This window comes from Amblyraja radiata, chromosome 19 (assembly GCF_010909765.2).
Source record: "Amblyraja radiata isolate CabotCenter1 chromosome 19, sAmbRad1.1.pri, whole genome shotgun sequence".
In the NCBI taxonomy this organism is placed as follows: domain Eukaryota; kingdom Metazoa; phylum Chordata; class Chondrichthyes; order Rajiformes; family Rajidae; genus Amblyraja; species Amblyraja radiata.
This window is the reverse complement of record NC_045974.1, coordinates 22,694,747-22,711,936: the sequence shown is the minus strand read 5'-3', so window position 1 is coordinate 22,711,936 and position 17,190 is coordinate 22,694,747. Positions and strand designations below refer to the sequence as shown.

The following is a 17,190-nucleotide window of genomic DNA, read 5'->3' as shown; positions in this document are numbered from 1 at the left end:
AACTCAGTATCCTGTACCTGCCTTCTCTCCATACCCCCCTGATCCCTTTAGCCACAAGGGCCACATCTAACTCCCTCATAAATATAGCCAATGAACTGGCCTCAACTACCTTCTGCGGCAGAGAATTCCACAGATAGCAGAGATAGGATGAGTTGAATAATCGATTCCCAACTCACAGTATGATTGCAGAAGTAGACTTGATGAGGCCAATTACCTGATTCTGCTCCTATGACATGAACATTTGAATAAAACAACATGGATGGAGGAGGTGTAGAGAAAGGTGGAGGCAAATGATGGGTATCCTGATCAGCATGCAGGAGTAGGGCCGAAGGGCTAATGTTACCATTGCTGTATTGGTTCAGGCCATGGAGGAGGAGGCGCATGCGCGAGCTCGGTAACCCGCGCACCTGCCCGCCCGCCATGGCTGCTGTGGTCGCTGCACGGCTGCTGTTACTTGCCCTTTGCTCGCCGCTACCGGTGTCCGCCGACGTCTACTCCATCACCGACGCGGGTTTTATAACGGAATGCGTGAACGAGCACAACAATTATCGGTCGGCGACGACCCCAGTGGCCAGCAACATGTTTAAGATGGTAAAGTGTGAAGCCGGGGACGTGGGGTTCCGGGGAACTCGATGGTCGCCGCAGCCGATGGAAAGGTCTGGAAGCGGCCGGCAGTTGGGCCCGGGTTTTCCCACGCCACCCAGTCAACCCGCACCTTTCCCGCCAATTCTACAGACGACGACGGAGCCGGGCTGCAAAAATACAGACGGGCTATATATATAAAACAAATTTCAAACTCTGGGGCCCGGGAGTGGCTGAGGAGGAAGAAAGTCGTCGTGTCAGGCAAAAACGTGTCGGGATTTTTTAATTATTCTGAGTCGGGAAGGTGTGGGTTGGGTATATGAGGCTATTCAGCCTCTCCATTCCCTGCTATAATTCAATTTGGTAGGGAATAGGGCTTTCAGCCTATCCAATAACTGCTATCATTCAGTTTGGTAGGGATAGGGGGTTATTCAGCCCATCCAATCTTTGCTATTATCGGTAAGGGTTAGGAGACTATTCTGTTTCTCTGCTATCATTCTGTTGGTTGAGAATAGGTCATTCAGCCCATCCAATCTAGGCTATAATTCTTTGGGTTGGGACTAGGAGGTCACCCAGCCCATCCAACCCATACTATCATTCTGTTGGCAGGGAATAGGTGATTTAGCCCATCTGACCTATGCTATCACTCTGTCAGTAGGAATAGGGCACTATTCAGCCCATCCAATCATTGCCACCATTGTTGGTAATGAATAGGGGGCTATTTAGCCTATCCAACCTATACTCTCATTCCATCAGTAGGAATGGGAGGCTATTCAACCCATGCTATCAGTCTGTTGGTAGAAAATAGGTCATTCAGCCCATCTGACTATGCTATCATTCAAAGATAGACGCAAACAGCTGGAATAACTCAGCCGGACAGGCAGCGACTAGAATGAAGGAATGGGTGACGTTTTGGGTCTAGACTGGTTAGGGATAAGGGAAACGAGAGATAGACGATGATGTAGACATAAAGAACTATGAATGAAAGATATAGAAAAAAGTATCTATGATAAAGGAAACAGGTCCTTGTTAGCTGTTGGGTGAAAACGAGAAGCTGGTGCGACTTGGCTGGGAGGGGGGATTAGAGAGGGAATGCCAGGGCTACATGAAGTTAGAGAAATCAATATTCATACCACTGGGCTGTAAGCTGCCAAAGCGAAATATGAGATGCTATTCCTCCAATTAGCGTTTAGCCTCACTCTGACAATGGAGGAGACCTAGGAACAGAAAGGTCTGTGGGAATGGGAAGGAGAATTAAAGTGTTTAGCAATCGGGAGATCAGGTAGGTTCAGGCGGACTGAACAAAGGTGTTCAGCGAAACGATCGGCCAGTCTGCGTTTCGTCTCGCTGATGTATAAGAGTCCACATCTTGAACAACGGATACAGTAGATGAGGTTGGAGGAGGTGCAAGTGAACCTCTGCCTAACCTGAAAGAATCGAGGGAGTAGGTAAAGGGACACGTGTTGCATGTTCTGCAGTTGCAAGGGAAGGTACCTGGGGAGGGGGTGGTTTAGGTGGGAAGGGATGAGGGAGTTGCAGAGGGAACGGTCTGCGGAAAGAGGTGGAGATGGGAAGATGTGACTAGTGTTGGGATCCCATTTGAGCTGGCAAATATTTTGAGAGATTATGTGTTTTATGCGACGGCTGATGGGATACCCTGGGTACCGACGAGACACGAGTGAGGGCCCCAACTATGATGGGAGAGGGAACCCCCGTTCCCTAAAAAATGAGGTCATCTCATCTTGGCTGCAGATGCGGCATAGATGGAGGAATTGGGAGTAGGGGATAGAGTTTTTGCAGGAAGCAGGGTGGGAAAACGTGTACTCAAGATAGTTGTGGGAGTCAGTGGGTTTGTAATAGACGTCAGTCGATAGTCTATTTCCTGTGATGGTGACAGATCAAGAAAGGGGAGGGAGTTGTCGGAGGTGGTCCAAGTAAATTTGATTGCAGGATGGAAATTGGTGGTGTAGTTGATGAAGTCCATGAGTTCTGCATGGGTGCAGGAGGTAGCACTGATACAGTTGTCAATGTAACGGAGATAGACTTCGGGGATAGGGCCAGTGTACGCCTGAAACTGATTGTTCAACATACATTACAAAGAGGCAGGCATAGCTGGGGCCCATGTGGGTGCCCATAGCTATGCCTTGGACTTGGAGGAAGTGGGAGGAATCGAAGGAGACATTTTTAGTGGAGGACCTACTCCACTAGGCAGAGTGTTAGAAGAGACAAATTGGATAGTCGTGCGGTCATGGAAGAAACGGCTTTAAGGCCTTCCTGGTGGGGGATGGAAGTGTAGAGTGACTGAACGTCCATAGTAAAGATGAGGGAGTGGGGGCTCGGAAAGCGGGAAGTTATTAAAGAGACGAAGGGCATGGAAGGTATTTTGGACATAGATTGGGAGAAATTGGACCAGGGGGAATGGGATGGAGTCGAAGTAGGTGGAAATCATTTCAGTTGGACAGGAGCAGGCAGAAACAATGGGTCTGCCAGGGCAGTTGTGTTGATGGATTTTGAGGAGAAGGTAAAACAGGGCAGTGCGGGGCTGTGAAACGATAAGGTTGGAGGCTGCGCAAGGCAGATAGCCAGAAGTGATGAAATCAGAAATTGTCTGAGATTATAGCCTGGTGCTCATCTGTCGGATCATGGTCTAAGGATAGGTAGGAGGGGTGTCCGAGACCTGGCGCCTGCCCTCAGTGCGGTAGAGGTCAGCTGGCAGGTTTGATGATAATGTTGAGGTTGCTGCAGAGTTAGTGGAGGGCTGTACGTTCAGAGGGGATGAGGTTAGAGTATGTAAGGGGAGTGGAAAAGTTAAGACGGTTGATGGCGCGCCGGCAATTAGAAATAAAAAAGTCTAGAGAAGGTAGAAGGCTGTTAGGGGGAGTCCAAGAGGAGGGAGACCGGTGGAGTAGGGGTCATCACTGGATGGCGAGTACTCCTTCCCACAGAAAAAGGCACAGAGGTGGAGGCGATTCAAGAAAAGGTGGCGAACCCGGAATCATTCTGTCAGTAGGAATAGGAGATCACTCAACCCATCCATCTTTTGCTATCATACTGTGGGTTGGAATTAGGAGGCCACTCAGCCCATCCAACCTATGCTATCATACTGTGGGCCAGGAATAGGCCATTCAGCCTCTCCAATCTCTGCTATTATTGTTGGGATGAAATAGGATGCAATTCAGCCCCTCCAACCTATGCTCTCATGCTGTGGATTAGAAATAAGCCCACTCAGCCCATGCAATCTATGCTATCATATTGTGGGTTGGGAATAGGAGGCTATTCAGCGCCTCCAACCTCTGCTATCCAGTGAATTGTGAATAGGAGGCCATTCTGTCCCTCCAACCTATACTATCCTATTGATTGGGAACAGGAAGCCATACAGCCCCTCCAAACCTTTCTATCATTCAGCAGACCATCACTAAACTCTTGGAGTATGGTGTTCGTTTTTGGTCAGCCTGCTACAGCAAAATGCCATTGTGCAGGAAAGATTCACGAGGAAGTTTTCCCAAATTTTCATCACTGCAAGTATAACAATTTTCCAGTCATTAAACATTAAAGGATACAAAACAAATTGTGAGAATGTTGCCGAGACTGGAGGATTTGAGAAGGAAGGAGAGACTGAATAGGTTGAGTCTTTTTACCCCGTTCGTAGGAGGCTGAGGGATGATCTTATAAACTTGTATAAATTCATGAAGGGAATTAATAAGATGAATTAACCTTTTACCAAGGTAGGGGAATCAAGAATGAGAGGATATAGGTTTAGGTGAACGGGGGAACATTAAATAGGAACCTGAGGAGCAATTTTTTTCCACACAGAAGGTGGTGGGTTTATGGAACGAGCTCCCAGAGAAGATATAACCACATTGAAAAGACATTTGGACTGGTCTGAGGGGTCTCGACCTGAAACGTCGCCCATTCCTTCTCTCGAGAGTTGCTGCCTGTCCTGCAGAGTTACTCCAGCTTTTTGTGTCTATCTTCGGTTTAAACCAGCATCTACAGTTTCTTCCTACACATATGGGCCAAATGCAGGAAAATGGGACAGACTTAGACAGGGCATCTAGTTCAGCATGGATGAGTTGGGCCGAATGGCCTATTTTCCATGTCCCTTAATACCCCTAGTCGATACATTGCTATCCACAAGAGTTCCAAACTTCCAACACCCCTTCCATGTAAAAACATTTCCTAACTCCACTCATGAAGCACAGTATTTTCTTCAAGCATAGCCCCATATTCCAACTTCCCAATGGGTAGTTGTTCATGTCTTAAAATGTTAACTTAGTACATTCTTTAACCTTTGAAAGTCCAAGGAATGTGATCTAATTGTGTAATGCCTTGAAATCTAACTCCTGGGAGGTGAAGTGTCATTCTGGCCAGCCCATGTTACACTTTCAAAAAGGTGCTGAACCTGTTCAGATCACTCCAGGTCTAACCTGGGCTTATACATTGTGTTATGCCCAAGATACTTTGTATAAGTTGTATGCCATTATGGTGAAGCAGTTGTATTCTTTTTTGATCTTTCCTTGCTTTGATTTTCAACCTCGATTATTGATTTATTGCCTTCAATTTTATGCTTTACCTAATCTCTGGAGAAGGGGAGGGTGCTGAAATTTGGTGTCGGTAAAGTGTGCAGTGCTTAAATCAAATAGACAGTTTGGGGAGCGTTGGTGAGGTGGAGAACTTTGCAAAAATAATAAGCAGGGCTGCCTTAGGTACATAAATGCAAGGATGAAAATGGATTTTATCCTCAGGACAACACAATCTAATTTCATATTGGCAATCGAAGAAACAATTGCATACCTGATGATGAAATCCCCTATGCATACAGTAATTCCAGGCTATATTTGTCCCCGTCTTTCCCCCCCCCCCTCCAACAACATTTGTGCAACCTGTTGCTGCATAACCCATTCTCTGGACTAAATTGTTGTCGCTCCAACCAATCTCTAATATTGAGTACCACAGCCAGACAGACATGCATGTGGATGATTCCTGAACATTCCTTCCTGCCATTTCAAAAGATCAGACTTACTATTCCGAAGCTCCGGTATGGACATCCCGAGCATATGATGTAGAAAAGTCATAATTTCCTTTATGCTCTGCATTGACGAGCTGACTTTCAAGCTTAGATTTCCTGTCTTTGAATTCAAGCAAGCAAAGATACTGATTGAACATCTAGTTCCTTTGAATTGTCCTTCAGTTCATTTTTTAAATTCTTACTATTTACCCTAATGTACTTCCCTTTGATGTGTGTCTTTCACCTTCCCAGTTTAAATTAGCAGCACGTTCCTATTCTGACCAAATACTCAAGTTTAGCATTATTCATCTGTACTCTGATCAAAATCTGGGCACTTCATATAAATGTAATCTTTTTAGTAGTGGTACCCATCATTTACAAATTCACGTGCATACCAAATTCATGACATTTGCAGTTTGTTAAAGCCGGTTTTAGTTGAAGCTGCACTTTATGCACCATACCTACAGCACGAGAACATTAGAATAAATTCAATAAGATTAGAATAACATTCAATAAGATCATGGCATATCTTTTACTCCAGCTCCACTTTGTTGAACTAACTTCATATTCCTTAAAATCTATGAAACCTGGTAAGGTTAGTTAAGATGGCAGAGGAGTCAGCTGGTGTAGAAACGTGTTAGTATTGTCTTTTTTTTTTACCATTCTAGACATGGGATGAAGCTCTTGCCAAATCTGCAAAAGCTTGGAGCAAAAAGTGTACGTTTAAGCACAATTCAAACCTGAACAAAAATGGAGTAGTGCATCCAACCTTCTACCCTGTAGGAGAAAACCTTTATGCTACAACAGGCAGTTTTAATACCAAAGACGCTATTAAGGCATGGAATAGTGAAGTAACGAATTACGATTTTGATACAAATACCTGCAAAAAATATTCTGTATGTGGACATTACACCCAGGTAATATTCTTTCTTGTAAATCCTGTTAACTTTTAACTGCCAAATGAAGAAAAATTCACCAAATATATAAAGCAGAAAATGTCACAAATACTCAGCAGCATCTGCAAAGAGAATTAATTTCAGACTGATGACTTTTCACTGGTCTTTATAAATGTCTGATCTGCTGAGCCTTTAAATGATTTTCTGTCTTTAATTCATATATGTAGCATATACAGTTTTTTTGCTTTTGTCATGTTTCTGGTTTATTTTGCACCTGGTGTATTATTTGCAGAAAGAAGACTTCTGAGACTGGATTGTAAACTCACCAAATTGGTGGCCTTGAATTAAATCAGCTGTTAACTTGACAAAAAAGTAGGGATAGGGGCCAGGGATAAGCGCCACTGCTGATGGGAAGTGTTTGTTTATTTATTTAAGATGAAGGTTATCTGCCTTGAGTTTTATATTTTCGGTATTCAACTAATGGTGGTTAGATTTATCAAGCTTGGGAAATCTGACACCTGCAGGCAAGCAGGCAGGATTGAAGCTATGAGGTAGGTAACTTACAGTACTAAAAATGTTACCTGCATATTTCTAGTTCTCTTTTTAGGCAGTCCTTCAGGACTGAGCGTGACATGATTCCACTCCAGATTAGGTGGCTGACGAGATTCTTTTTAGACACATGGTGGAATTTTGAGCAATAATCTAAATTACTAGAGGAACTCAACAGATCAAACAGCATCTGTCTGAAGAAGGATCTCGACCCTAAATATGGTCTATCCATTTCTCTCCCCACATGCTGCCTGATCTGCTGAGTTTCTCCAGAGGCTTGTTTTTTTGCATGAGATTTTTTAATTCTCAAACCTTGTCCTTTGTTATTGGGTAGAAATCTCTTGTCGAGCTGTATTGAAATATTAATGAAAATAGTTTGTGAATAACAAAAACATAAAATTCACATCTCAGGTTTTTTATGATAAAAAATATCAAAAGAGAATTTTGAGGTGGCTTCGATGTTCTACCATTGCAATTTATATTGCCAGTCACATTATTTTTTTCATGATTTGAACAGAATTAATATGGATTATTCCACAATATTTTTTCACGAAGAGATTCATGTTATTAGTTAGGTTGGCATCATCTTAAGCACAGACCTGGTAGGCCGAAGAGCTTGTACTGTCTATGTTTTTGTTTTATACTCCACTAGACTAAGTGGGACCCGTTGGGTCCCAGCTTCACACGGGAGGGCTGGTCCCCCAATGCAATATTCCACCTCTCCACCAATTCCAATATTGCTGGCCAGTGGGGGGACTATGGAACTAAACTTTGCAAAATAAGTACTGTGCTAAACATTGTACCCACATTATTTATTTTCCAGGTTGTCTGGGAGAATACTTACAAAGTTGGTTGTGCCGTTACTAGTTGTCCCAATGGAATTAAATCCTCTGGATTAAAGGGATCAGCAGTAGTATTTGTATGTAACTATGCACCAGCGTAAGTTTCTAAAGGATTTCTTTTAAATAATAGTTTATTTTGAAATGCCATTGCTTTTTTTTTATTGGAAAAAAAACATGAGTAAAAATATTAGGGCAGGTATTCAGATAAGTGATAAGGTCATTGTTTTTAAATTCTCAAACATTACCCAATGATACCAATGTTACATGAAAAGGCTATAATTCAATCTCAGTTTGGGATTCAATCTATAGATGGGATTGGATCAAGCTGGATGTCTTAAGGTAATTACCATTATCTAAATGACTACCCTTTTGAGCCTATGCATATAAATGTAAAATAGAATCCAGAAAGCAGTGATCATGACCACTTTGGGATATTTTTGTCCTGCAAAATCTTTTCACATCAGAAGACATCGAGCACATTTATCAATCTTCAGTGCATCTGTAGTGATAACAATTGCCATGTATGTCAGAAGATATCAACTGGACACGTTATAGCAAATGACATGTGGTCTATTGTAATTTTTAAATCATCTTATAAGTAACTGATCAACGGAATTATTCATTGTGAAATCTGTGATCTTTATGAAGGATTGTAATCCATGTATTTAAAAGAATTTAAAATGTTTCAAAATACTACATATATGGTTATAGATAAAGATAAATCCTTTCCACCTTAATTATAAACATTAAAGGTGATGGGAGTTTGAAACACTTGTCTTCAAATTACAATAAAAATTGGGTCTGTCATGTATGTTAAATCTGAGACTAATTGATAACTAAAGATATTAAGGAATAGTATGGGATAAATGCAGAGTACAGAGTTAGTTCACACATATATTGCATAAGATCATAAGTAATAGTAGAATTAGGCCATTCGGCCCATCAAGTCTACTCCACCATTCAATCATGGCTGATCTATCTTTCCCTCCCAACCCCATTCTCGTGCCTTCTCCCATTAACCTCTGACACCTGTACTAATCAAGAATCTATCTATCTCTGCCTTAAAAATATCCACTGACGACCTCCACAGCTTTCTGTGGCAAATAATTCCACAGAGTCTCCCCCTTCTGATTAAAGAATTTTCTCCTCATCTCCTTCCTACAAGAACGTCCTTTAATTCTGAGGCTATGACCTCTAGTCCTAGACTCTCCCACTTGTGGAAACATCCTCTCCATATCCACTCTATCCAAGTCTTTCACTATCCTGTATGTTTCATTGAGATCCCCCCTCCTCATTCTTCAAAACTCCAGCGAGTAAAGCCCAGTGCCAACAAACACTCATCATAGGTTAACCTACTTATTCCTGATAGACAAAAATGCTGGAGAAACTCAGCGGGTGAGGCAGCATCAAGGGAGCGAAGGAAATAGGCAACGTTTCGGGTCGAGACCCTTCGTCTGATGAAGGGTCTCGACCCGAAACGTTGCCTATTTCCTTCGCTCCATTGATGCTGCCTCACCCGTTGTTATCCATGCTAGTATCTGCCCTTTGATACCTTGGGCTCTCATCTTCCTCAGCAGCCTCATGTGTGGCACCTCATAAAAGGCTTTCTGAAAATCTAAGTAAACAACATCTACCGACTCCTTTGTCCTGCTATTTACTTCTTCAAAGAATTCCAGCAAATCTGTCATGCAAGACCTCCCCTTCACAAAGCCATGCTAACTTAGGCCTATTCTATCGTGAACTTCTAAGTACTCCGTAACCACTTCCTTTATAATGGACTCTAAAATCTTACCAACCACCGGTCAGATTAACCGGCCTACAGTTCCCACTATTCTGCTTTGCTCCCTTCTTGTGCAGCAGGGTAATATTGGCAATTTTCCAATCAACTGGGACCTCTCCTGTCTAGTGATTCTTGAATTATCACTGTCAATGCCTCCGCAATCTCTAAAGCCACCTCTTTCAGAACCCTAGGGTGCAGTCCATCTGGTCCAGGTAACTTATCCACCTTCAGCCCTTTCAGCTTCCCAAGCACCTCGCTAGTAACAGCCACTCCTGTAATTTCCACCCCCTGGCTCTTGAATTTCAGGCACATTGTTGGTGTCTTCCACTGTGAAGATTGTTACAAAAGAGACTCACCAAAACAGTCGAGGCAGACTCCGGCTGCCCTCGAGCCGCAGGAAGGAAATCCCCGGGAATCCCAAATAGCCATACACCAACTCAGCGGACGACGTATCCAGGTCTGCTTTAGACGCTGTACGGATGCCTAACAGCACCCAAGGCAACTGGTCGACCCAGTCCGGACCAGTGAGCCGTGCCTTCAGCGCCGATTTCAGGTACCGGTGGAAACGTTCCACTCGCCCGTTGGCCTGGGGGTGATAAGCGGTGGTATGGTGCAACTGCGCCCCGTACAGTTTTGCCAGTGCGGTCCACAACAAGTAAGTAAACTGAGCCCCCCCCGGTCGGTGGGAATGTCTGCAGGCACCCGAAAACGAGCAATCCAATGGGCCGCCAGAGCCCGAGAAGACACGGCGGAGGTGTCCGACAGCGGTATAGCATCAGGCCACCCCGTAAACCGATCCATGACTGTGAAGGAATGCGTGGCACTGCGAGACGGTGGTAGCGGACCCACCAAATCCACGTGGAAATGCTGGAAACGGCCCGAGGGAACCACAAAGTCTTGTACTGGAACCTTGGACTTCTGGTAGGGGATGCAGGCTTTAGCCCAAGCCGCGACCTGCTTGCGAAGGCCCTGCCAGACGAATTTGTCCGCCACCAGCGCAGAATTCCCCGAATGGAAGGGTGGGCAAGGTCATGGATGGCATCGAAAATCCTGTGGTGCCAACCCACGGGGACAATAGGGCGTGGGCGCACCGTGGACACATCGCAAAGGGCCAACACTCCTGTGGGGCCGAAAGGGACGTCGGCTAACTCCAACCCGGAAGCGGCCATCATGTAACCATCCATCTCGTCACCCGAGCGCTGGCAACCGTGTCGAACACGGCGTTGGCAACCGTGTTGAACTTCCCGGCCTCTTCCCGAACTCTGACAAGAACGCCAGATGTCGCTGTTGTCGAGCAGACCAGGGGTCTGACACCTTGGCCAAGGCGAACGTTAAGGGCTGGTGGTCAATGTAAGCCGTGAACGGCCAGCCCTCCAGAAAATATCGAAAGTGCCGGATAACTAGGTACAGGGCGAGGAGCTCCCGGTCGAACGCGCTGTAGTTGCGTTCGGGGGGCCGCAGATGACGGGTGAAAAAGGCCAGTGGCCATCAATGAGCTGCTCCAGCACCGCTCCCACGACCGTATCGGAGGCATCTACCGCGAGGGCAATTGAGGTGTCGGCCCGCGGGTGTAGTAGCACGGTGGCTTTGGCCAGTGCCTCTTTCGCGCAGTCAAACGCGGCCTCAGCCACAGCGGACCACACTTGGTCCCGTGGCTTACCGGCGAGGCACTGGAACAGAAGGCGCATGATCCTGGCAGTTGCCAGCACGAAACGATGGTAAAAGTTCACCATGCCGACAACCTCCTGCAGCCATTTGACGGTGAGCGGCCGAGGAAACTGCCGGATGGCCTCTACCTTGGTGGGTAACGGGGTTGCGCCCCGCGAGGTAACATGCCCCAGGAATGATATTGTACGGAGGCCGAACTGGCATTTGGCGGGATTGACCACCAGTCCATGGTCCTGGAGCCGCTGGAACAGCGCCCGCAGGTGCGTGTATTGTTCCTGTTGGGAGCGGCTTGCAACCAGGATGTCATCTAAGTAGATGAATATAAAGTCCAATCCCCTACCCACCATGTCCGTGAGCAGCTGAAATGCCTATGTAGCGTATTTCAACCCGAATGGCATACGCAGCCCTCCGAAAAGCCCAAACAGGGTGATGGTGACGGTCTTAGGCACATCGTCCAGGTGAACGGGGATCTGGTGGTAGCTGCGGACCAGGTCTACCTTCGAAAAAAAGGTGGCACCCTCCAGATGAGCTGTGAAATCCTGCGTGTGTGGGACCGGCTAGCGGTCCACGGTCGTAATGGCGTTCAGGCGCCGATAATCCACGCATGGTCTCCACCCCCCAGATGCTTTAGGGACCATGTGTAAAATGGACGCCCACGGGCTATCCGAGCGCCATACAATCCCCATGCCCTCCATCAATTTAAATTCCTCTTTGGCGATGCGCAGCTTGTCGGCGGGATCCTGCGCGCCAGTGTATGTATTGGCGGTCGCGCGGTGGGGATATGGTGCACCACCATGTGCTTGAGGTCAGTCGCACGAAAATGGGTGGTGAGGAGCTCTGGGAACTCCGTGAGTAGGGAACTCACCTCGGCCACCACGTTCGGCTGCGGGCCGGGGGGTTTCGCGGAGTCGTGGGGGTGGTGACCGCTGGTGGAACGAGGCGCCCGCCCCGCACGTCCACCAGGAGCGAAAAGGCCCGAAGGAAGTCAGCGCCCAGCAGCCGCTGGGCCACGTCCGCAACGGTGAAAGTCCAGGCGTATGGGCAGGAATTAAAGTTGAGGGATAGGGTTCGTGTACCATACGTGCAGATGGTGCTACGGTTAACGGCAGTCAGGACGGGGCCTCGCTTACCGGCACGGGTGTCCAGACCAGTTGGGGAGAGGATGTTGACAATGACCCCGGAGTCCACCAGGAAGCGAATGGTGGTCTCGAACGTAGAGGCGGTGATTCTGGCCGATCGCGATAGCCCCTACTGATGATCGGCCGAGGCGTTTCCCGCAAACGAGCAGGGGGCGCTGCATTGGTAGGCCTCAGCACCCCATCGTTGGTGGCACTAACACCACTGGCGCTTACCCAGGTCTCCGGAGGGCAGCTGCGGCGCGGCGACGGTTGCAGAGGGTTGGGCATCTCTGCGGGGCTGCTGGTACATGGGCGCAGACACCCGGTTGATGGACCCACCATCCTGCTTCGCGAGCCACAATTCGTCGGCCCATTCGGCGAGCTGCAGGGGTTCTGCAAAGTCCAACCCGGTGAGGAGCAGGCGGATGTCGTTGGGCATTTGCTCTAGAAATGCCTGCTCGAAAAGCAGGCAGGGTTGATGGCCGTCCGTCAACGCAAGCATCTCACTCATTAGTGCGGACGGCTTCCAATCGCCGAGGCCGTCCATGTGGAGCAGGCAGGCGGCGCGATCTCGGCGACTGAGCCCAAAAGTACGGAGCAGTAGGGCCTCGAGGCCTTTGTACTTGCCGATTGCTGGAGGATCCTGCAGATAAGGCAGCAACCGCGTGGCTGTCTCTTGGCTAAGCGTCCCGACCACGTAGAAATATCGGGTGGCGTCGGCGACGATATTTCAGAGGGGGAATTGGGCCTCAATGTGGCTCCTCTGCCCAGAAAACGGATAGTTTCAGGCCCACGGAATTTTGCTGGGGGAGCTGAGCGTCGGGGTTAGCGGCGGCTTGCATGTTCGATAGTCCGAGTACACGATCGGACTGATGGGGTCACCAGTTGGCGAGCCGAGACAATCTGGTACAATAAAATTCTTTATTTTTAACTAAAATAAAGCCATTAAGTGAGTTAAACAGCCAAAATTAACAATGCTCCTTCGAACAGGGTGGAGCTCAAATGAATGGTTTACTAAAAACCCGCGAAAACGCTCACACGATCACGTTACCGCGCCAGCCAATAGCGAGGGTTTGTCATTCCCCAGGCCACCACTAGGTTCTACTAGAATGGTTCATTTACCTTGAGTTCCCTTATCAAATCCAGTTCATTACATAACACTAAATCCAGAATTGCCTTTTCGCTGGTAGGCTCCACTACAAGCTGCTCGAAAAATCCATCTTGGAGGAATTCTACAAATTCTTTTTCTTGGGGCCCAGTACCAACCTGATTTTCCCAGTCAACCTGCACATTGAAATCTCCTATTGCCATTGTCATTTTTACATGTCAATTTTATCTCCTGATGTAAATTGTACCCTATATCGTGGCCACTGTTTGAGGGCCTGTAAATAACTCCCATTAGTCTTTTTACCTAGTGTTTAAGAAGGAACTGCAGATGCTGGAAAATCAAAGGTACACAAAAATGCTGGAGAAACTCAGCGGGTGCAGCAGCATCTATGGAGCGAAGGAAATAGGCAACGTTTCAGGCCGAAAGGTCTGAAGAAGGGTTTTGGCCCGAAACTTTGCCTATTTCCTTCGCTCCATAGATGCTGCTGCACCCGCTGAGTTCCTCCAGCATTTTTGTGTACCTTTAGTCTTTTTACCTGTATAGTTTCTTAGCTCTATTCACAATGACTCTGCATCTTCTGATCCTATGGCAACCCTCGCTAGGGACTGAATTTAATTTCTAATCAACAGAGCTACCCCACCTCCTCTGCCCACCTTTCTGTCTTTCCAATAGGATGTATAACCCCGATTGTATTAAATGGTGGAAAGGGTTAGAGTGGCTAAATAACCTCTCTAGTCCATGTTGAAAAAAAAATTCCTCCATCGTCCCCATCCAAAACTGATTCTTCCCAAAGCTGCTGCAAGTATTGCCCTTTCCTAAGTCATATCCTAGTATTCCTGTAGGTAGTCCATGTCTGAAGGGTAGAGGTGGGCATGTGGAGGTGAGTCACTGCTGCACATTTGGACGTTGTCCCTGAATGTAACTTCTGATATTGAACTTATGTTGGTGTTGCCATGATAAATTCTAAGATTACCATGCAGGGTGTCAAGGGTTATGGGTAGAAGGCAGGGGAATGGGGTTAGAAGGGAGAGATAGATCAGCCATGATCGAGTGGTGGGGTAGACTTGATGGGCCGAAAGGCCTAATTCTGCTCCTATCACTTATGACCTTATGAGAATTCTACCTACAATAAATTGTTTCCATCCAACTCTATTTATTTTCATGCAGTGGAAATTATGCTGGAAGATCTCCATTTGCCAAAGGCACAACAGCATGTTCAGGTTGCACCACGTGTAGCAAAAAGTTATGCAGTAAGTTAAATTATTTTTCTTGTTCTTGCATGGAAGTTATTGTAAAAGCTGAAGCGTAAGCTATTACAATTTACATTTACAATTTTCTCTTTCATTCTTAGCTGATGCAACCCGTGATAAACAACAACGTATGTATTTTGTATTATTAAATATTTGTTGTTTGTTAATGTTGTACAAATTAATTAAATGTTTCCCCTTAATTTATTTGGCAGAGTACCCTAACTGGATGCCAGACTTTGGAGCAGCTTCCATTTCCTTACATGATCAACTAATATTTCTTATCACTATTATTTTAATATATATTCTACAATAATTATTTAAATGTAATTTATCTTTACAGGATTTTTTTGAGCGAAGCTGAGAGAATGCAAAGTGCAGGTTTTGTAAACAATTATTTTTTCTACAGTAGGCTTGCTTTCAGCAATTCTCATCACCTTCCATGTTTTTGCAAAGCACTCAATCTAGTGAGCAAATCAAATATTGACAAAACAAAAAATTAGAATTAAAATAACTGGTTGACAGGCTAAACCAAGAGATTTAAATGGTGATCTTTATTTGATCACCAAGCTGTTCGGGAATTGCACCGGCCTCTTCCCCAAAAACTCCTCCATCTTATCTACTAAGATTGTAGCCTTCTCAATCAGAATCTCTGGCCAAATATAATTCAAAGTAATAATGATTTTTGTGACTACGTATAATATGTTGGCATGTAAATAATGCTGGCATTTAATCCATGGTGGCAAACAAGTTGACAAAAAAAATTTGATTCCAGTTGGCCAACTAATATTATAGACAGAAAATGTCTTGAGAAAAGCTTACCTGCAGTTTTGACTGCGTTTTGCAGGCTTTCTTGTTAGCTCCGTAAGTCCAGAGTTCCAATTGCTTTTAACAAGGTTGATTCACTGCCAAACTTCATTTTACTCATTTTTAAGGAGATCAGTTGATGAAACAAAAACAGTAAAATGCTGAAAATATTCAACGTGTGGCAAAATATAACAAGACTGACATTAAACATTGACAATTTGGATGTTTAAATAATTGTTTTGTTTCAGATTTCTGCCATTTACAGCATTTTTTAGTTCAAACATTTGCATGATGATGCCCCTATTTTAACAATGAGTGATTGCGAAATATTTTAATTTGACCATTTATACTTGGAATTTATTCCAGCATCTGCAATACTTTTTGTTTGTATTAATGTGATGTATGTGGAAAAATTGATAAGGATCCCTCGCTAAGTTACCACAGCCACACCTGCAAAATAAACATTTGCCAACTTTTATCACAAGATCCTTCAGGTTAAATAAATTAATGACAGCATTGCGGTTTGTTTTAAAGCAAAACGCCACAGAGACTTGAAATTGGAAATTAATCACAAAATGGTAGATGTATTCAGCAGATCAGATAGCAACCTTAGTGTGAGGTTTAAAGTTAACATTTCAGATCACCCAAGAATGTTAACTATTTCTTGGACCACTGATTTGATAAGTATTGCCACCGTTTTCTGTTTTGACACCGAGCTATGTTACAAGTGTATCAAAGCTCTATTAGATTAGGATCTGTTGATCCTTGCCAAGTACACGTCAGAAAATTGTAATGCTCAACTATATTCCAAAGCCTTACAAATTGATACTCTGCCTAACAGAGTAGTGACCTCTTGTTTCAGGCCTTACCATTACAACCCAACATTTTCATAAGATTAACAAAACCAGTCAGGCCTGACAAATTCATAAAGACCCACATTTTGATGGGTATTATTATTCTTTTTGCCTGACCCAGTAGTAAAATTTCATTATATAATGTTTGCCAAGAGGAACCCAACCTGAAAAATCACATTCAACATCAGTCACTATTGTTAAACGAGATTAGTCAAATTGGACATTTAATATACATCTCAATAGCATGAGGGGTGCTGAACAGATTGCAATCCAACATTGCATAGTATAAAAATTGAATTTAATGTCTGTACATTTTGCTGTTCTAAATACTGCCTGATTGAAATTAACTCTTTCAAGTTACTGTGCACAGCTTTTAAAAACAATTTTATTGAAAATCAATTTTTGACTTTTAGAGTTTGCAGAAAATATTTAAAAATATCTTGTCCAAATTCAGTATTTTGAAATTGGGTAACAGATGTTATTTATGAAACTTAGCTTTGTGTTACAGAATTGCAAATAAAATAGTTAAAGTATTTCAAATGTATTAATAAATGACTTCAGTCACCAATTCTATCATGTCTACCAGTGCTTTGTTAGATGTTTATCCTTAACCATACTGATTACCATGGATGGTAGGAAATCAGAAGCCAGTCAGCCAGTAAGGCTGCAATAAATCAGAAGCAAGTTTTGACAAGATGAAACTTGCAAATTATTCATCCAGAAATATTTGC

General features: G+C 44.7%; 1 protein-coding gene across 1 annotated transcript; it reads left to right on the top strand.

Annotated features, from left to right (window-relative positions):
• The first annotated feature begins 387 nt into the window (after window positions 1–387).
• Window positions 388–17,033, top strand: LOC116983992 (GLIPR1-like protein 1). Its single transcript, XM_033037999.1, has 6 exons — window positions 388–591; window positions 6,259–6,507; window positions 7,859–7,974; window positions 14,719–14,801; window positions 14,903–14,929; window positions 15,014–17,033. The coding sequence occupies exons 1-6, from the start codon at window positions 421–423 to the stop codon at window positions 15,112–15,114; spliced, it is 747 nt and encodes a 248-aa protein (XP_032893890.1). The 5' UTR covers window positions 388–420; the 3' UTR covers window positions 15,115–17,033.
• Window positions 17,034–17,190: the final 157 nt, after the last annotated feature.